The sequence below is a fragment of the Notamacropus eugenii genome, chromosome 2, assembly GCF_028372415.1.
Source record: "Notamacropus eugenii isolate mMacEug1 chromosome 2, mMacEug1.pri_v2, whole genome shotgun sequence".
Taxonomy (NCBI): domain Eukaryota; kingdom Metazoa; phylum Chordata; class Mammalia; order Diprotodontia; family Macropodidae; genus Notamacropus; species Notamacropus eugenii.
Window position 1 is genome coordinate 190,978,473 of NC_092873.1, and position 22,110 is coordinate 191,000,582.

At 36.9% G+C, this 22,110-nt stretch overlaps 1 protein-coding gene across 1 annotated transcript in view; it reads left to right on the forward strand.

The window, feature by feature from the left end:
- The window catches only part of AMD1 (adenosylmethionine decarboxylase 1), a 68,740-nt gene extending 51,094 nt beyond the window's left edge, over positions 1–17,646 (forward strand). The window contains exon 9 of the mRNA XM_072643055.1: positions 17,560–17,646. Coding sequence (XP_072499156.1) covers positions 17,560–17,643 — 84 coding nt within the window. The 3' untranslated portion in view covers positions 17,644–17,646. The remainder of the gene's footprint in view (positions 1–17,559) is intronic.
- The last annotated feature ends 4,464 nt before the right edge of the window (positions 17,647–22,110 follow it).

Genomic DNA, 22,110 nt, shown 5'->3' on the forward strand with positions numbered 1-22,110 from the left:
ACAAAGACCTATCCTTTTAATACCAATATTCTTAAGTTGATACTATATGGTTGTAAATGATGGGGCACTATAATCTCCAAGAGCTCAAAATCATGGGTGACTCAAAATACAGTGCAAAGAGTCATAGTGGATCTAAGTAGATTGCAATATATTACCAACAGCATCAACTACTCATAAAGCAGACCTATTGAAGGGGGAATCAGATTTTGATCTCCCGCAGGAAGGAGTGGCCAGAACCAGCAATACTTCTGAAATCTTGAGTTTTCATTCATCTCCCAGCCAAGAAAATAATCACATGGTTTTGGGACAGGGGCAGCACTTGGAGAGACCTGTGGAAAAGGAGTCTGGAAAAAAAAAGGTAAAGAAAGGCAGTTCCCTCTTGCCTTTTCCAGGCTGCCATCAAGGAAAAGTGGATAGGAAAAGACTTGGGAACAAAGTCCAAGAAACAAAGAAGTAAAAACAATGGAGATGACTGAAGAGACTTGCTGGTGTGATTGGAGCTCTGATAAAAGCAAATGTAATGACTATGAAGAAACTAAGTCTTCCTTTATCCCCTCCCCTTATCCTGCCTCAGCTGAATGTGACTGGTGCTCATTTCTGAGTTTGTTTCTTTTCTTTGCTATAAATTGGTGGGATTTTTTCCCCTTTACTGACCTACTTTGACATAAACATTTGCTGTCCACTCAACTATGTATTTCCTTGAGTCATTTATTTTCAGTCTTGAGTATGTTGTGGGGCAGCTCTGGTAGTTCCATCCCTTCTGTAGGAAACTGATTAGGAACATTTCTTCCTAGTTCAGGCTGGGAGGCCCAATCCCTGGCCCATTATTAGAGGATCTGTAACAGGGGAATATTTTATGAGCTATTAATAGTGTATTTTGTTATAACCTTACAAGCTCCCCAAAGCCAAACTTTATAAAAGAGGACCTTTCACCCCTGAAAGAACTAAAATTCCTAACTTCATTACTGACTCATAGTTGGCTTTGGGAATGAAAAGAGAGAAAGAGGAGTGGTTCTAACTTTCAGTTTTACTTTTTACCCTAAACCTTTCTATACAGTGACCCTTGTTGTTACACATGTAAGAAATTGTACAAAAGAGACCATCCAAATCTGGGCATGGTGGTATATAATCCCCAAGGCTTGCAGAACCAGCTGGAGAATTCTGAACTGAAGTAGCGCTAAAGTCAGTTGGCTTTCTGCACTACATCCATCACTGATGTGGTAAGCCCCTGGGAGCTAAGGACCACCAGGTTCCCTAAAGGGGGGCTAACTGGTCCAAGCCAGAAAAACAAAGCAAGTTAAAACTTCCATAATAATCAGCATTGGGATAAGACCTATAAGTGCTTTATTCTTCATTCTTGAAGAGGACCATGACATCAGGAAGGGAATGTCATGACTTGCAAGTGAATTGGATTTAAATGAGGCAGGGCTGTGCAAAGTCACCAGCTTCATTGTCTCCTCTAGAGCCATCTTGGTCCAGTGGCAAGATACAGATCAAGATAATTGAAGACCCAGTCTTGGAGGGGGAGGAAGGAGGGAAGAGGTATATCATTCAGGAAGTTTATGATCAGAAGAAATATGGATCAGTCATGAATGCTCAATAGACTTTAAGGAAGTCCTCCAGCACATTGGGTAGATTCTTGTTAGAGGATTTGTAGGTAAGTATAGGGAGGCAGAGTAAGAGGACGAGAAATATCTAGGATAAGAAGATTTGAATATAGTTTGTATCAATGGAGAGAGTTGCCAGATCACAGATCTATCAAAGCATCAATGTATTCCTTCCTCTATTTCTATAACCACAACCCTGTATCAGGGCTTCTTCGACCAAGCAAGTCAAACCACCATCTTGCCTCTGACCCTCATGGAGACAGCCCAGGATCCTAAACCCATGAGCCTTGGGTAAAGCAATGCTTTCACCACCATCACCCTGGAAAGAGATTCCTATGGAGAGGCAGCCTGGCAACTGCTCCTTGTAGGTGTTGCAGCCACATTTATTAAAGATTCAGAAAAAGAAAGTTCTTGTCACCAAAGTCCTTGGCACTGTTAAATGGTTCAACATCAGAAATGGATATAATTTTATTAGTGGAAATGATATTAAATAAGAGACTTTACCTTCTGCTTTGCTGCTGTATCCTAAGGATTTGGGGACCTTCTCGTCTGGCTTGCAGCTGAAATCTTCCATTGTGTTGTCTCTTGCATTAGAATATGAGTTTCTTGAGAACAATGACTATCTTCTTTTCTATTTGTATCCTCAGTGCTTTGCACATGGTACACAACTAATACATGCTTTTTTCATTCATTCATTCATTCATTTATTCATTCATTCATTCACATAGACTACAACTTTAGCTTTCAAGGAAACCTAGTTTTTTCCTGTCTTTTACATATATTATATAAAGTAGCAACAGTCTTAATCCTAAAGCCTTATTTTAATCACATCTTTTCTCTGTTTATAAGGTTATAGTGGGGTCCAATTATGTCTCATATCAGATTTAAATTGTTTAAATTTAAGAATTTCCTCATACTTAACTAATTACATCAAGGTATATCTGAACTTTCACTGATGTGGATAACTCTCTTCAAGGCATAGATCGCAATCCATGGCCACACCTTCTTATTCAGTATGACTCTTATTCATATCGTTCCATAAATCCTGTACGAAGAGCAGACTTTATACTTTTCCAATCACTGCTATTGTTTTCAGTTCTTCTCCACATTCGCCTAGTAGAAGCATACAAGCTGTCCATTAGCTTTGTCTTACTCTTTGTACATTGACTAATCCACATCTGTTTTCAGGCATATACCTCTCTTATGATTTCCTTTACATTGCTTCTTTTGTGTGATTCCTTATTGATAATATATTGTGGCTTATTCATGCCTACGTCTCCAATCCCACTGGGTGACCTGAAATGTCAATTCTTCAGGGGTTATGGAATGCTATGATTCACAGCCATATCACATCACCAAAGAATATTAACTTTAAAAAAATAGACAGGGCTTTGAGGGAGACATTTGGAATCATTAGAAGCGCTTATACAGTTTCACAAATAAAATCCAATTTGCATTTCTTTTACTTAGTTCTACATACAGTTCATTGTCCATCTGTCCAAAATATAGGTACTGAAAGAACAACTCTAAATTGTTATTCAACTGCTTGTCATAGTTTAGAAAATAGGTATTCTTCATCTGAAAGTAGGTAGGTAGAGCGGTGGATAAAGCTTCCAAAATTTCCTAGCTATGTGATCCTGGGTAAGTCACTTAGCCCTTATTGCCTCAGTTCCTCATCTATAAGATGAGCTTGAGAAATAAATGGCAAACCACTCTAGTATCTTCACTAAGAAAACCCCAAATGGGTTCACTGAGAGGGAGACATGACTGAAATGACTCAACAACAAAATTCTTCATTCATTTTTCCTTGGTGGTTAGTCAAGCTGGACTTTTTGGATTGATTCTAGATCCCATTTAGTAAACTCCACACTTCTCCAGGGACTAAGCCCATCAACACAATGACATCTGCAAACAGAAAGATCTGGAAGACATCCTATTCCATTTGATCTTAGTGTTCGATGTCCTCCATGACAAAAGCAACCACATTTGGTGAACATACATCAACACGCAAGCCAACAAGCATTTATAAGTACTTAGTATGTTCCAGGTACTGTGCTAAGCACTGGAAATATAAATTAAACAAAAAGAACTACAGTTCCTGGCCTCAAAGAGCTCACCTACAAATGGGGAAAGATAACATAAAAGGTAAGGAGATGAAGTGGAGTAGGGAGGAGAAAAGTACAAGGGAGTGGAAAAGTCCAGAACATTAGAATTAGAGCCTAGAGAGAGAATGAAAGAGCCAGACATCTCACTTTTTTCATGCCTTACTTGATATTAATAACCACAGGGTAATTGAAAAAAGTAATCTCAACATCTTTGAAGGACTCATGATTTTAATGTATGAATGGAAGACAGCTTGTTAATAATCAACCAGCAACAAGCATTTACTAAGGGGCTGCTATTTGTGGCGCTGTGCTGGGGGGTGGGAATATAAGTATAAATGATAATAATACTTTAAGGTCCACAAAGTACTTTACAAATACTTTACAAATACAAAAAAAATCATAATTTATCCTTATAACCATCCTATTATAAGCCTCATTTTGCAGATAAGGAAAGTGTGACAGACAGAGGCCAACTGACTTTCCTCTGGTCACATGGCTAGAAAAGGTCAGCTTTGAACTCTGGTCTTCCTGACTCCAGATCCAGCAGTATCCAGCACTATCCAGTGGGCTAACTCTTTGTCACCTGGTGTAGTCCCTATTCACAGTGAACTTATGTTCTAAAGGCCAACACAACAAATACATATAAAATTATACATAGCATACATGTGAAGTTAACAGGTACAAAGTAGTTAAATACTAAAGTAGTTTGGGAGGGGAAACACTAGCAGTTACAGGGAATCAGGAAAGGCTTCCTGAAGAAGATGGTACTTAGCCTTCATTTTAAAGGAAGAAAAGGGATCTGAGGCAGAGGTAAGTAGGGGGAGCATTTCCAGCATGGGAGACAGCAAGTACAAAGGCACAGGGACTGAAGATGAGAGAGAATTCCAGTTTGGCTGGATTGTAGAGTGAGGAAGTAAAGTCCCACGAAGACGGAAAAAGTTAAGACTAGGTTGTGAAGGGCTTCAAAAGCTAAACAGAGGAGTTTTATATTGGGGGACAATAGGGAATCACTGAAGTTGGTTGAATAAGGGAATTGTGGGAAGAACAGAGTATAATGTTAGATGCCAGACACTGTGCTCAGTGCTTAACAATTATTATCTCCTCTGATCCTCACAACAACCCTGGAAGGCAGGTGCTGTTATGAGTCCTATTTTAAAGATGAGGAATCTCAGACCAATAAATTAAATGACTTGGCCAGGGTCACATAGCTAATAAGTGAGTGAGTATGAATTTGAATTCGGTTCTTCTTGACTGCAGCCCCAGTGTGCTGCCCCACATGGTAAACCATATTAAAATATAGCAATTATCATCATTCCTATGGAAAATGTCAGTTTCAAATACATGAAATTCGCAATGATTTAAACAACCCAATAAAGCTTTTTATTGACTGAATCTGGATAAAATTAAACAACATGCATGAAATTAAGGGGAGAAAAGGAAGCCCATAATACTTGTTATATTATCCTTGTTATAGGATCCTTAATAAATGTTAACAAATAATGCTGTTGCATCGTTTTCTATCAACATCCCTAACATTACATATAACTAGTAAGGTGGTGTCTCAGGAAGTATTTTCGTACTTGGTGATGTCACAGTGAGTAAGATTCAAAAAATCAAACAATTTTAGAGCTGGAAGGGACTTTAGAAATCAACTAGTTCAACCCCCTCATTTTTAAGATGGGAAAACTGAAGTCTAGAGTTGTTAAGATATGCCCAGTCACATAGCCTTTTACAAAAACACAAGAAAACCACTAGTGTTTGAGTATTTGAACTCAAATTTATACTGATTGTTTATAAAATATTTTGGAACTGCCTGTTTTATGGGTAATCTAGACTAAGACATCTGTGGCAGAAAGTTAGAACTGATGTCGTCAAATGCCTTATCTAGCATTTTATTTGTCTAGTCCCCCCACGGCCCCTACCAAGGAGGGAGTGTGCCAGATGATAATAATATCATACTGTAATATTTCCTGTCTGTGCTAGTGTGAAAAATAGTCTTTGTCAGGACTTCCAGTGGATTCTTACTATCTAAAACAACCATATGCAAGGAATTAAAAAGGCACATTTTAAAAATATATTTTGGGGGTTTTCCTTGGTTACATTTCCCAAGGTAAAAATTGATGTACTTTGAAAGTTTGTTAGTTGCTTTATTCCTCTGTTGTGAACTGATGAAACTCAATTTTGGAATGATTCAGGAATCCTTATTCTTTTTTTGTTCCAGCTACTGAATGAATTCTGGCACCTTATTGTACATAAGAAAACAACACAAGTTCCTCAATTTAACAGGAAAAATTGAGAAATCCGGATAACCTAAATTAATGCGCTTAACATTGAATTTTTTCTTAAAACACACTTAAAGAATTACCAGTGGCTGTGTGACCCAGTGATCACAGGCAAGCCACTCTCCAGGGCTCATCTGGAAAAGAGGTGGCTGTACTAGCAAGATCCCTTTTCATGTCCAAATCTGTGTTCTGAGTCTAGTGACAATAGACACAAATGATAAAAGACATTAATGATGCTCGACTTCCTATTATAAGGCATCAGAGTTCAACATCTTTGCTTTTTTCTCTAGGCACACCTGTGTTCCCATGATTTTCCTTTGGCAGACAGATCTTCTAATATATCATGATGTATTGGTTTTATTGAATTGTAGCACTGGAAGAAGGCATATGTTTCCTAAAAAGGCTGCCCTGTGTAAGTGTTAGCTCCTGATAAGTGATTCAAGGCCAGAAGACTTGGGCAGGAGAGACTCTATTTAAACTCCTACTCAGCTGTATCTTGTGTGACAAAAAACAGGGGGAGAGAAAGAGAGAGAGGAAGAAAGAAAGGAAAGCAGAAGTCTGCGTAAACTTTTTAGTTTTCATTTCTTTTAAGTATTCTCTTAAGACTTTTGGTTTAACACTAGGTATTATTGACTCCTATTTATACCTAGTGTCGAGGTCCTTAAGGGCAGCTAGGTGGCTGAGTAGTTGGAATGCTGGGCTTGGACTGAGGAGGACCTGAGTTCAAATATGACCTCAGACACTGTGACCCTGGGCAAGTCACTTAATCTCTGTTTGCTTTAATCCCCTTGAGAAAGAAGGAAACCCCATGGGCAGTATTGGAGTACTATGGTCCATGGGGTCACAAAGAGTCACACAACTGAACAACAAGAAGAAGAGGCATATAAAGAACACATACTACATAAACATAAAGAATACAGGCAGTTGCATCACAACATTGATCATACACCATGAAAAGAAATTCTATGACACTTCCCTCCCCATCTCCAACTCCTATTTCTATTCACTGAAATTGTTCCTGTACTTTAAGACTTAACTTAGAAGCTACCTCCTCCATGAAGCTTTTCCTAATCTCCTAGACAGAAATCATCTCTTTCTCCTCTGAATTAAATCCAGCTTGCTACGGTGAGCAAAGTTCTATTACACTGAAAACTCCTGAGGGCAGAGACTCCTATTATTTTTGTTTTCCCAGCAGCTAAGAACAGTGGTCTCTCAAATTTTAGGCAACTTAATCTTGTCTGTTGAACTGAAGGTAATATGTACTCCTTCCTGGGAATTCCATTCTATATTTTAGAGCTCATCAAAATGCATGGTCAGCTTTTTCATTTAAACAACACTGCAATGCACCATGGATAAGGGATGCTCACTCAATGTTAATGGAGTGATACTACATCCTTACAGCAAAGTTTTTCCTCCTACCAATAGCCTTTTGATTGTTAACACAATAGAAATGCAATTCATTTTACTTCTGTTCACATTATCTTTTTCAGTTGAGGCCTTTTGTTTTTACAGCAAAATCTTCCCTTATTAAGATAAAGATTTGAAAAGGGAAAAAAGTTAATTAAAATCAATTAAAACATCATCTGTGACAGACTTTAGTTTTTGACAATCAATCCATAATTATTAACCACCTACTATGTGACAGATACTTGAGATATAAGGACAAAAAAAAAAAAAGAAAAACCCCCTCTCAAGGAAGTGTACAGTCTGTGGGGAAACATGTACATAGGTAACTATATGCAGGATAAATACAAAATAAATACAAAGTGATTAGGGTAGGACACAGGGATGTGTTGGAGCCAACTGTTCATTGTGAAAACCGTTGTTAAATCTTCAATGTGAAAATTTATACTTCCAAAATGTGCAATCACTTCAAATTAAGACTTGATTTATTGTTTTCTTGATGTCTCGACTTAAGAAAGTGTTAATAATGCAAATTAAACTTAAAAGTTTGTGCATACATTTTCCCCTCCAGAGAGCCAAGTTATTAAGCATGTACCAACACACCCCTGTACTGCCCTATAAATCTTGTCTGAGTTTAGGCTCAGGGAGTGAAGTCATCATCGGAATGGAAGTCTAGTAACTAGAGGCTAATAATAAAAATAAAAATGTCGATGATTTAATAACTGGCATTTACATAGTGCTTCAAGGTTTACAAAATGGTTTACATTTGTTATCTTACTTGAACCCCACAACATCCTATCTACATCCCAGGAAGGAGAACTCTCATAGGGACATCATGAAAACTAGGTTATTTTACAATACAATTAAATATGGGCAGCTAGGTGGCACAGTGGATGGAATCGGGAGAACCTGAGTTCAAATTTGATCTCAGACACTTACTAGCTGTGTGACCCTGGTCAAGTCACTTCACCCTATTTGCCTTAGTTCTTTATCTGTAAAATGAGCTGGAGAAGGAAATGGCAAACCACTCCAGTATCTTTGCCAAGAAAACCCCAAATGGGGTCACAAAGAGTCAGACACAATTGAAACAACTCAACAACAAAAACAAATTACTGTCTAATTATGTTATCTTCATTTCTAAAGTCATGATCATTCTATGCCATTCCAAAATTCAGTGTTCCATGGAAATGCCAAGAGTCACTATGGCCTATCTGTTATAGTTTGCTGCCCATAGTCCTCACAACAGTATCAAGACATATAATTTTTTTGTGTCAAATGTCCAGTAAGTCTACAGTATCATTAAAAAAACCCCACCAACTTATAGCTATTGGTGTCAAGAGTATTGGGGACCTGGCTGTGCTTGCATTGGAAGCTAGAAAATTTTCCCAATTTGTTGTAACTTCCCATAAGGCTATGTAGAAATGAAAGATGTAAAATTTATTAGAAGAAAATGCAACAGAAGCCAGACACTTAAAACTTCTGTTTGACTCAGGACTATTACTCAATTTCTAGTTTCATTCTGATTTTAAGTGGGGGAAAAGGAGCATCACATTGAAACTACAAGCAATGGCGATTATGTTTCTGGAGAGTTCCAAACTAGCCATTTTAGGCCTCAGATTTGAGATTTCCTCTAACAAGGAAATGTTGCTATTTTCCTAACCTCTCCTATCCTCTAAGAATATTCCAGTTATCTTTAAAATAAAAAACCACTATTTTTTGAGTGCTATTTCCTTTTTTCCTTTTATTATGAATATCAATCCATTCATTAGTAAATATTCTGGAGCTAAGATAGTTAATTAATAATTTGTTTTCATCAGCAAGTATTTATTAAGCACTTACTATATACCAGGCACAGTGCTAAGCACTGGGGATACAAAGAAAAGCAAAAACATAGTCCCTGTCACCAAGGAGCTCACATCCTAATATGAAGACATACAAAATAACTTTGTACGTATAAGATATATACAGTGTAAATGGGTTCCTACAGATAGATTTGAGTCATCATTGTCTATAACATAAAATAACATCATTAATAGGGATATGTATGAGGTTTGTTGAAACAATTGAAACTAGATTAGTCTGCAATTTATTTAGAGCAGAATGATTTTTTTTTGTCTGATGGTAAAAAATTAGAGCTTAGTACCAAGAGATAGTGAAGATAATCTAGAGTTCTCATATTATCATGAAAAAATATTATAATACTCTCTTGACTAGTTTTGTATAAATGAGTTAATATCTAAAGACCAAATCTCAACAAAATTTACATTCTGGAATTCTGAGCAAGATTTTCAGGATTTCTAAGTGTCATCTTTAGCAAAGTAAACAAGTCCTACAGAAAGGGAAACTCTCCTTTCTTGGGGTTTCCCTGTGATAGGGGAGTTGATTAGTCCTTGCTTCTATGCCAAACACAAAGACCCATGTTACTACTTTCATGGAGTCTTTGTCCAAAAGGAGACAATTACTAGCTATCAATAGTCATTACTATTCCTTTTTCTATCTGTGTGATATGGGTAAACAGTAAATATTTCATTTGACAAATGAGGAAAGTGAAGCACAGATCTGAAGTAACTTTTCAGAAGTCACATGTTAAGACTGAGGGCTGGTTAAAAAAACGCAGTCTAAATTAATTTCACACAGTTTGGACTCACCAGTCAACAAGCAGCTAATTGTACCAGGCTGGATAGCTGCCCAGGGCCAGAACCACCCTAGATAATCCCCATTCTCAAGGATACTGGGGACAGCAGATTATTTCTCTCTACTCTGTTAGGAGTTTAGCTTTCTCTCTGATTTAGTTCTAGTTATCTCAGGCTTGTTATAGGATAGGGTTGAATAGGATAAAGGAATTAGAGGAAACAATCTCTCCAGGATGTTTGGAACCAGAGACAATTTAATGTTTGACTTGCTGTTACAACAATAGGCTTTCTGATTGCCATTTTCAGTGGCCCAAGCACTTTATGTTAAAAGAAAAACATGTTAGACTCATTTGCATCACTGCCCTTTTTATGCAATTCAATTACAAGAACTTAGTAGCAATGACTGGTGACTACTCTACCAGTTCATTATTAGTATAAAATAAATCATTCCAGAGTTGTCTGTGCTATCTCACATTGTAATAAAGAGGAAAGAGTTTGTGTTACACTCTTTCCTATTACAGTATAGGGATAGAGCAGAGAAAAAAGGAAGAGATTTCTAAATCAGTAGATTTAATGCAAAATGTGATGATTTGAGTATTAGAAGGTAGTAAAATGTCAGAAACCAGCTGCTTGTTCATTTTCATGTACTGCACTGGTGAGAGATGAATTGAACTTATGTTTCCACAGAAAACATATAATATCTGTAATACCAGTGATAATCATTTAATATAATTTTTGAACCCTCAATAACATCCAGAGCCTGAACTAATCAACCAGAAGAGCTTGGATCTAACAGCTTCTTTGTTCTCTAAGTAAACTCAGAAAATACCTCTTCCTATGTCAACAAGGCCAGAAGGGGCTGACTTAACAACATTCTTTCCGTTTACAACCACTAAAGATGAGAACCTTAACCGGAGATGCTATCTTGAATAAGGAGATTTTTTCTTAATATTTTATGGACACATATTATGTTATGGCATGTTAATGTTAAGAAAATATATTTTGACACTGTCAGCTTTCTTATCTTATTGTATTTACCACCTATTCAATTAAGATATCACTTAACTTGTTTTGCTTCTTTAACCAAACTTTCAGGCCAACATCAGAAAGACTGTACATCAATTAAAGGAATTCCTTTAAAAGAATTTATATCAAGAATTTCTGTAAAGAAAATGAGGAATGTGGAAGTAGTGTAGATCCATGTGGGGTGGGGTGAATCCTGGAATGCTGGGCAATGAGAAGTAGGAGGGAAATTAGAATTGGAAACAGGGCATAAAAAGTTTTGTGTTGGTCTAAACAAATGTAGCAGCCCATTAGGAACTACCCGTTCATTCAGGGGAAATGAACATAAAAATTAATAAAGCTTTTTCCTTTACACATTCCTGCATAATATTCTGCTTTTGGAATTTTCCAACAGCACTGTACTTAGAGGGAGAACAATATTATAATCAAGTGCATCTCTTTTGTGCCATGTTAAAATATAGGCCATTGTTAGCTAATTTTTCTTTAATTTAACATCTACTTTGTATCCAGCATGAAACTACATTTCCTACTTCTGTCCATCAGCCTTTATCATTCTCTCCAATTTATTCTTCATATACGTTATTTGTGCAGAGTTGTTTGCCTATTGTACATGTAATTAAACTTTGAGCTCCTTGAAAATAGGGGCTGTGTTTCGCCTTTCTTTGAAAGTCTAGAAGCTTAGCATAGTGCTTGGCAGATAATAATGACTTAATAAATGCTTGTTGCCTTGCCTTGCCTTGTTGATTTAACAAATACTGTGCACCTGTTATAAGCCTAGTACTGTAGTAGATAAATTTAATCCAGAAAGCGTTTATTATGCCCTACTATGGACAAACACAAACTCCATAGTGTTGATACCAGAGATGCAAAGACAAAAGTAAAACAGTTCCTGTCTTCAAGAAGTCTACATGTCACTTTGTTGAAGTCTAGGGGGTGCTGGGATCCTGAAAATTCAAAGGCAAACGACATGTGGGACCAGCATCGAATGAATTCACCCCCAAGCCTTCTTTTAGCCAAAGACAAAATTTATTAGAACACTGATTGGGTGGGTGAGATCTTAAGAATCCACGCTATTGGCCAGACTGTTAAAGGAATCTGAGCACCTTAATAGAGGCAAGATGGATATTATATACAGAAAGACTGTGGGAAGGATCTAACAGTGGCCAAGTAGTCTGGGGTGACTGAGAAGTAACAGAGGAGGACCAAGTGCCCTTTGGCCCACATGGTGAAGAAAGAATGGGGTCTAGATGGAATAAAGGATGGGAAGTAGCCTGGGGCCATCAGAAAGTAATAGACAATGAAGAGCTGGGCTGGGTTAGAGGTAACAAAGCATTGGGAGACTGGGCATGGGCCACAATTAAAGGCCAGTTAAGGGGATTACTGGGAGGGGTTGATGCCTCAGGAGAACACCACAGACTTGACCTTGTGGAAAAATTCAAGGAGAGTTCAGGAGAAAGTTCAGGGAAGGGAGTTCCCAGGGCTTGTACTCCATCATCTAGAGATTACAATTTGTACACAAACGAACAAATAAATAAATGCAAAGTATAATTAGGAGTGAGAGGTAGCACAAACCACTGAGGCAATCAGAAAGGGCTCTGAGTAGGAAGTGGCATCTGGGTTGATTACTGAAGGAAATGAATAATTCTCAGAGGCAGAGTTTGAGGAGGGAGGCCTTGAAATACATAGACATTTCAAAATAATCTGTATTCTATAAAACATACTAAGAAGGGAAGTAGGAAAACATCATAGAACATTAGAACTAGAAGGAACCTTCAGGATTATCCAGTCAAATCTCTGTATTTTACAGATGAGGAAATTATAACCTAGAGGAGTCCAGTGACTTGACCAACACCGTATACTTATCCAGTGGAAGAACTAGGATTAAAATCAAGATCTCCTTACTCTCCACTGAGTGCCTTTTCATTACATTGCTACGAATCTTTTTTGTAAAGAAGATGCAACAAAAGAAAAAGAGCAAACTTAATATTCATTTAAGTACCTAAATGAATAGAACATTAAAGTTGGAAAAATGTGCATGAATTCAAAAAAATGAGAAATCATCCAACTGTCTATTGTATTTAATGCTACATAATATTATCATCCAGTTGTCTACTTTATTTGATGCTATCCAATTCGAATGATAATAAATTATCTGAACTTCCTACTCTCTTAAACCTGTGACTCAATCTTTATTTGCAAAAAGAAACTTTTTTTTTTAACCGTACTACCTTTTGCCTTTACCTGCACCCTGCTCATCATCTACCCCAGCCCTAGGCCTTTCCAGTCAATTTACTCCTGTGCTTTCCCTTCTGCAACACTTACTTGCCCATCATGATAATTCCTTTCATTCCAGATTTCTTGTTTTCACATTCTCCATCTTCTGGCACTCAGTGAAACATGGCTCCTTCAAAAAGACATTCCTGCATCCCTTGCTAGCCTCTCTACTGTGTTTGCTCCTCTCATGTCTTTTCTATTGCCAGGAGAAGCGGACATAATCCTTGCTCCACACTATCACTTCCAGGCCTTCCCTCTGCTTTTTATAACACATCAGCTTCTCTTACCTTGAGGTCAATTTTATTTCCCCCTGGTATAGACCCTTGTTGCTAGGATCTACCTCCCTTCTCAAGGAGTGTAGTACCCGGCTCCTGTAGCTCCTGGCTCAACTCCAGCCCTAACACCTGGGGATTTTGATAAATGCATTGATGTCCCCTAAAGCCTCTGGTCTTGCATTTTATCAGTCTGAATTCTCATCACCTACAACTCTTTCTCCTTCAGAAATCCACAGAGATGATACTTAAGAACTTATCATCACCCATAGCTGTACCACTTCCATGAGTGAAATTCCTTTCTCTGATGTGGGAAACAAGGAAGGTCTATTTCCACAGCTTTGGGTGATCAGAGTTGTGACCCAGCATGGTCAGGGTAGAGGTCAGAAACTTGTGTGCAGGCTTGACGAGCTGTTTGAGGGAAAGCCTATCAGAGAGGAGAACATGAAGTCGTGTAGCAATGGACAGTGTCGCTTGAGGTCCAAAAATTCAAGGGGAAAGAACGTAAAGATTAATAAAAGCTTTCCTGACTTCACAACAGTTATTGTTCTTTGTTTAAGGGGAGCATGTTTCTCACAGTGGGGACTTGTTAGTTGGGTTCATTTCTCACATCTAATAATCCTGATTTTCTATGTCTCCGTCAGCCTCACTCAAATAAAGATCATCGCAGTAATCCAGATATGAGGAAATAAAGGTTCAGAAAAAGTGTGATAGCTGTAGAAAAAGAGAGGGAAATTAATAATGTTTAACAACAAATTGAATATAGAGGACAAAGAAAACTTAGGATGATGATAAAGTTTGGAAGGTGTGACTATTTAGGAATAAAGGTCATGACCTAGATATGTATTTTATTACAGATTTAAGCCAGCTATTTTTATTTGGTAGAATAGAGATAATGCACTGCTTTGTAACACATATTGGCTGGGTACCCCTGGGCAAATCATTTAATTTCTCGGTGATGTAAGCACCTCTCTATAAATTGTAGAGAAGGTACTGACTTGCATTAATAGAAGGAATTTCCTTATCTGGAAGTTCCCAATACCAAGGAAATCATACCTCCAGTTGCTATTTCAGTCCCCTAATACAATGGTAGCATGACATAATAGAAAGATCATTATATTTCAGGTCAAGATAATCCATTTCATGTCCTGGCTCTGTTATTTCTTAGCTATGTGATCTTAAGCAAATCCCTTAATCTCTGAGCCTCAGTTTCTGCATTTATAAAATGGAAATAATTAGAGCCTTGCCTGCCTCATAGGATTGCAGTGAAGAGCAAAGGAATATTCTTAGTTTAAACATAATTTTAACAAGCTTCACTAACTCCTTTTCTTTTTTTCCAATTTAATTTTATTTTTAACTAACAAAAATCTGCCTTTTCTCTCTCTCACCTGCATTGAGAAAAACTAAACCCCTGTTATAAATGTGTATAGTTACAACAAATTCCTGCATTAATCATATCCCCCCAAATACTAAGGTTCCCATTAGTGCAAATAATGAATCCCCTGAAGTGATTAATGTTTTCTAAATACTATTCAAAGTTATAATTGTGTATTTTTATATGGTAATTGGCTCCAGCCCACTGAAAATGTTCAGTATTAATTCTAATAATGTGACTATTTTGGGGTATTATTTACACTAATTGGGACCTAGCTGTATGTCTCAATCTGCACTCTGAATTCATCACCTTTCTATTAGGAATTCATCATCTTTCTACTCATCACTTTTTCCATTAGGAGATGGGTAGCATGTTTTATCATGAGTCCTAGTAATTGTGGGTGGTTGTTCTGTTGGCCAGAATTCTAAGTCTTTCAGAGTTGTCTTCATTGCATTACTGTCATTATATCAACTTTTCCAACTCTGTTCACCTCAGTGCTCATCAGCTCATACAAGTCCTCCCAGATTTTTCTAAAGCCATCCCCTTTATCATTTCTTATATAGCACAGTACTATTCTATAATATTCATATCCTGTCATTTGTTCAGCCATTACCTAATTAGTGGGCATTCTCTTAGTTTCTAATTCTTTGCCACCAAAAAAAGAACTGGTCCAAATATTTTTGTACAGTTTGTTTTGCTCAGAAATATTTTCTCTCTTACCTTATCTTCCCTCTCATTCTCCCCCTCACTTCTTCCCTTTCCCTCAGGTTTCCCTGTCAAGTGAAATGTATTTCTGTATGCCAATGTATGTAATTTTTCCCTCCTTTTGACAGGTTAAAATGAGAGTGAGGTTCAAGTATCACCCCTTCTTCCTTGTCCATATATGTCTAGTAATGATATAAATTCATTGTATAAGATACCTTATAGCAACATGTAGTTTCCCTATATACCTCTTTTAATCATCTGTTTTTGTTGCTGCTTTGTCCAAGATCATGATTGCTACTCCTATGTTTTTTACTTCAGTTGAAGCATAATAGAATTTGCTCCAGCCTCCTGTGTACATCTTTCTTTTTCAAGTGTGTTTCTTATAAATCACATATTGTTGAATTCTGTTTTCTAATGTATTCTGTCATTCTTTTCTACTTTATGGATGATCTCATCCTATTCACATTCATAGTTACAATGGTTAATTGTGGTTTTTTCCTGCATCCTTCTTTGTTTATATGCGTTTCCTTTTTTTTCTCTGCCTCTTCTTTATAAAGAAAAAGAAGATTGTGAGAAAAGCGTGATCTCACTGGTGATCCAGAGATCAAAACCAGATTTTTATCCTTTTTCTTTTAAAAAAAAAATCTCTTTGAAATCCACTCTCCTTAGTTAAGTTTGTTTTGCTTAAGACTAGTTCCTCCCTAAACCTATTCTCCTTCTTATTCACACTTTTTTCTTCACTTTTTTCCTTCTGTTTCCCTGTTGAAAAAAGGTATTCCTAAACCCAGCTGTGTGTATGTGTATTTTTCTCTCCTTTGAGAGAGTTCAGATGAGAGCAAGTTGAGACTTGAGTCTCAACCACTGCCCACCCCCAACTCCTTCCTCCTTATTTGTGTAGATTTCTATTTATTTATTTTGTAATAATTATTTTATTTGTTTTCAGTGTTCTATAATCACTTCCATATATCTTAGATTTTTTTCCCTTCCTCCCCAAGATGGCTTGCAATCTTATATAGATTCTACACATACATTCCTATTAAATACAATTTCACCGTAGTCATGTTGAATAGAAGAATTAAAATGAACGGGAGAAACCATAAAAGAAAACATAACACAAAAAGAAAATAGTTTGCTTCATTCTGCGATCCAATTCCATAGTTCTTTCTCTAGATGTGGAAGGCATTTTGCCTCAAAAGTTCACTGGGAATTTTTTAGGTCCTTGCATTGCTATGAAGGACTAAGTCTACCAGAAAAATTCCTCGAACACTGGGGTTGTTGCTGGGTACAAAGTTCCCCTGTCTCTGCTTCTTTCATTCAGCATCAGTTCACATAGGTCCTTCCAGGCCTCTCTGAAGTCTTCCTGTTCATTGTTTCTTATAGCACAATAGTATTCCATTACATTCATATACCACAACTTGTTCAGCCATTCCCCAATTGATGGGCATCCCCTTGATTTCCAGTTTTTGGCCACCACAAAGAGCTGCTATAAATATTTTTGTACATGTGGGTCCTTTCTCATTTTTATGATCTCTTTGGGTACAGTCCTAGAAGCGATATTGCTAGGTCAAAGGGTATGCACTAGACTTCTATTTATGCACTTTGATTATGTGAGATAATTTCTCCCATCCTTCTTCTTCACCTGCCTCCAACCCAGTATATTATTCTTATCTCCTTTCTCAGTTTTCTTTTAAGATCATGAAAAACATAACAGGATCATTCTTTGGGGCCTCTAATTAGACTCCCATAACAAAATGATGATGTTAAGATTCTGAGGAAACACATGTATCAACTCCCAATTTTAGAATGTAAACAATTTATTCTTGTTCAGTCTCTTATGCTTGCTTACTCAAGTTTACCTTTGTGTGTTTCTCATACCCAGGTAATGGACTTCCTGAAAACTAAGATGGACCAAACAGAAATAAATAACTCCATGAAACAGCAAGAAACATTAGAACAAAATTAAAAATTTGAAAACATAGAAGAAAATGTAAGGGATCTGATATATAAAAAAAATGACCTGTAAAACTGGTCAAGAGAGATAATTCAAGAATCACTGGACAACCTGAAAGACATGTTGTTTTTAAAGCCTGGATCTCATTTTTTCAAGAAATCATAAATCAGAAAACTGTCCAGATCTATCAGATCCAGAGGACAAAATGAAGATAAGAGTCTACCAATCACCTCCTGAAAGAATTTCAAAAGAAATCCCCAAAGTGTCATAGCCAAAATCCAGAAAGCAGCAGTTTAACTACTAATAATCCACAGTCAGGATCACATAACACCTTCCAACATATACTATAATGAGAGACCTTGGAATACAATATTTCAAAAGGTAAAGAGAGATTGGCTTACACCCAAGAATAACTTACCTTGCAAAACTAAGTACAATCCTACAGGGAGAAAATGAATCTTTGATGAAACAGAGGACCTTCAAGCATTTCTAATGGAAAGACCAGAGCTGAGTAAGAACTTCAAATACCAACAGAGTTCAGAGAAACTTAGAAAGGTAAATTTATTTGGGCAGTTAGAAAGGACTCTACGACGATGTAGTGCTAACATTCTGAAAGGAGAAGGAAATAAACATCCCTTCAGAACCTTAATTAGGTTGAAAGGGTACAGAAGGAAATAAATAAGGAAAACAGGGATCCTGGGGCTGGATTGGTTCTGATCTGAGGGATTTAAAAGGGGAAAGAGAAGGGAGAATGCAAGATATCCAATGGTGTAAAAAAAGAAGGAAGGGGTAAAACTTGCTATTTGTCTTATTTAACATACATTAGAAGAATTTAAAAATATGGATGGAGAAAGTGAGCATCCAATGAACATCACTCTTGTCTGAAATAGACAAAGAAGGGTTGAACACATATATACATGCAAAGAGTTTGGTGTAGAAATACATCAAATTCAACAGGAAATGAGTGGAAATAGAGTAGGAATTAAGAAGGAAAATAAAGAGAATGAAGTTAGGTGGCTTATTGGATATAGTGTTGGGTCTGGAGTTAGAAGACCTGAGTTCAAATCCATACTCATACTTATTAGCTGTGTAACACTGGGCAAATCACTTAACCTCTGTATGCCTCAAACCACTCAAGAAGGAATTGAAAAATCCACTCCAGTATCTTTGCCAAGAAAACTCTATGGATAGTATTGGTATGCTGTGGTCTACAGGGTCACAAAGAGTTCTGACACAACTGAACAACATACACTCACACACAAAACAAACTTCCTTATCTTGAAGGCGGAAGAGGATACTCAAAGTAGGAGAAAGGGGGAAAAAAAGAGAATCTAAGTAGAGGTCTCTACTTAGGGAATGTCTGAATATATTGTAGTGTATAAATATTATGGAATATTATTGAGCTGGAAGAAAGAAGGAAAGAGAGACTGCAAAGAATCCTAGATAGTAAGAACTCTGATAAAAAATGAAGTGAGAAGAACCAAGAGAAATTTAGACGAGGATAACAAATTTGTAAAGAGAAATAATGGAAAGACAAAGTCTGATCAATGCAATGGACCAAAATCTCCAGAAGGTCTGTGGTGAAACATGTAACCTTAATGTTCCAAATTGCTAATGATTAGAGAAATGAAAAATAAAGAAAATCTGAGGTTCACCTCCTGCTGATCAGATTGGCAAAGTTGATTTTAAAAAGGAAGTTGAAAAATGTTGGAGGGGCTGCAGGAAAATAGGCACATTCATGAACTGCTGGTGTAGTTGTCAATTAATATAGCTATTCTGCAAGCAATTTGGAATTATGCCTCAAAAGTTATTAAATTGTTCATATCCTTTAATCCAGTGATGCCACTGTCAAGCCTAGACCTCAAAGAGATCAAAGAATGAGGAAAAGAACTCCAATGTACAAAAAATATTTATTGCTAATGTATTTGTGATGGCACAGAACTGGAAACTAAGGGGGTGTCTGACAGTTGAATGGATGAATAAATTATGGTATTTGAATATAATGAAATACTATTGTATCATAAGAAATGATTACTGGGAATGTTTCATTGACACACTAATGCAGAATGAAGTAAGCAGAATGAAGAGAATTTATAAAATAACAACATTGTAAAAACAAACAATTCTGAAAAGATATAAGAATTATGACTAATGCATGGAAACAATCATGATTTCAGATGTAAGAAGGGATATTATCTTGTTTTGCTTCCACAAATGTTCTAGAAAAATAGTAAAATTCCTGGGCTGATGGGAACTTGTGATAAGATAAGCATGCATAACCGGTTTTGTGAGGATGATGGTTGAACATGTTTTGGCCTCAGGGGAAAACTAGAAGGGTGGGGGCCTGACAAATAGCTCTGCCCCTGGAGGTCACAAGTATCCTCACTACCACTACCTACTTAATCTGCATAAGGAGGGAATGTAGGGAAATAAAGTGAGGAATCTGTGGAATTTGAACTAACCCTAACTCTTCTAGGAAGGGGAGAACTGTGTAACCTCACTCCTGCTTCTGTATCAGTGTGCATGTTCCTATCTAGCACCATACTCACTTGCTCCAGAGAGAATTCTTTCAGTGAGAATGGGTCTATCACATGGGTCTTCCAGAGGACACTCTGGGAAGGGAAGCAGTGGACTCTGGAAGCTGGTCTAGGCTAATTCCCTGACCCTGCCTGAGAAGGGAAGTCCTGTGATCCCCACAAACGTGGTTCTCACACAGATAACCCAATGATAAAGTATGATACCTTTTTTTTCTCTTTTTAGGTTAAGTGGCTTGCCCAGGGTCACTGAGGTAGTAAGTGTGTTGAGACTGGATTTGATCTCAGGTCCTCCTGACTCCCAGGGTCATTGCCCTGATAGGCTCATGGTACAGACTGACACATATATTTTTTGGACGTGACCAATATGGGAACTTGTTTTTGTTAACCATTCATATTTGTTACAAGGGTTTTGTTTTTGTAATTCTCTTCTTTTCCCAGTGGGAAGGGGATAGGAAAGAAGAGAAAAATAAAATTTTATAGATAAAAAAATTAATTTAAAAAACAAAAGAAAGAAAAAAATGTTACAGAAAGGTAATGGAGAGTACAGAAAGATACATTTTTAAACATGCTTCCATTTGGATTCATTTTACGTGAGGTTTTTTTCTTTGATTTTTTTTTTTAATTGGGTGGAATTTAAAGTGGAGAGGGAGATTAACAACGAGTGAGACGAAAAGGAAAAAAAAGAGGGCCATGGAAATAGGCTTTTTTAAATGCTTAGAATAGAAGGAAGTTCAGAAGAAAAGAGAGAAGCAGAACAGTCTTGAAAGTAATGTTTGTGAAATTTATCATAACGTTTTTTTAAAGCAATATGAAATATAGATTCATGATTTCATGTACAATCTTTGTTTTGTGTTCTGTTATATATGTGGAAATGTTCTTTTTTTGGAGAGTCAGTTCAAAATTTAAAAATAAAACATTTTTAAAAGAAAGTAAGTGACTTGCTCAAGGTTGCACATGTTAGAAGGCAGTGTTGTCTTTGTAGGATGTTTCTCATTTTTAAAGCTATCAAGAATACCACAAAACATTCTTAAGCCAGTTTTAATTTCGGTATTACTGATAATTTTTCTTTTTTCCTTAAATCAAAGTTGGGTTATTTCCGGGCTGTTGCCCATCCTTTCTCTCCTTGGTAAATAATTATTATCTCTCCTAAAGGATGCAGTAATTATCCTGGTCTGCACCTGTGATTTCTTTGGTGTAGGGAAATTCCTATTGAGGAGCCTTTCTCATGGAATGCAAATTAGGCAATTGTCCTACAAATGACAGAGTTGGAAAATTAGTTGCCTGAGGGATTGGGACATAAATGACTTTTTGGGTCCCACAACTTGGTGAGAACTGTACCCAGATTTTCCTGATTTTGAGGCTTTCTGTGCAGTAATTTTTCTTTTTTGGTGGGTTGGGGGAGGGTGAGGAAGGAATGGGGGAAACTCTCCCCCATTGTGATTTCATCCACTTAGGAAACTCCCAATTTGGACGCTTTCTCTACTGATGCAGACTGACAACTTCTGCAATTTATAATCTTAATATGCAATATAGAGCTAATGTAACCACATCCTCAAAAATGACTATCTTTAGAAAATCTCTTGTTACTGATGTTAGTCTCCAGTCTTCTTCTTAGCACATTTTCACCCATTACTAGTGCTCCATCCCTTGATCATTCTCCAGACTATGAATTCCAACTCTTGAAAGTCCTTCAAATTATAATTTAGGAAACACTGCTTTAGCACTTTGAAAATGGGATTTGGGTTATATAATTCTGTACTGACTCCCACATTTAGTTTTTAGCTGTAAATATTAGTTCACTGAACTGTGGCAATGAGACGATATAGTTAATAATACTAGCTGACATTCTTAGGGTGATTTAATGTTTACAAAGTAGTTTCATTTGATTTCATTTTATTGTGAAACTGGTATCGTTAGAATAAACGAAAGGTACATAAATGTA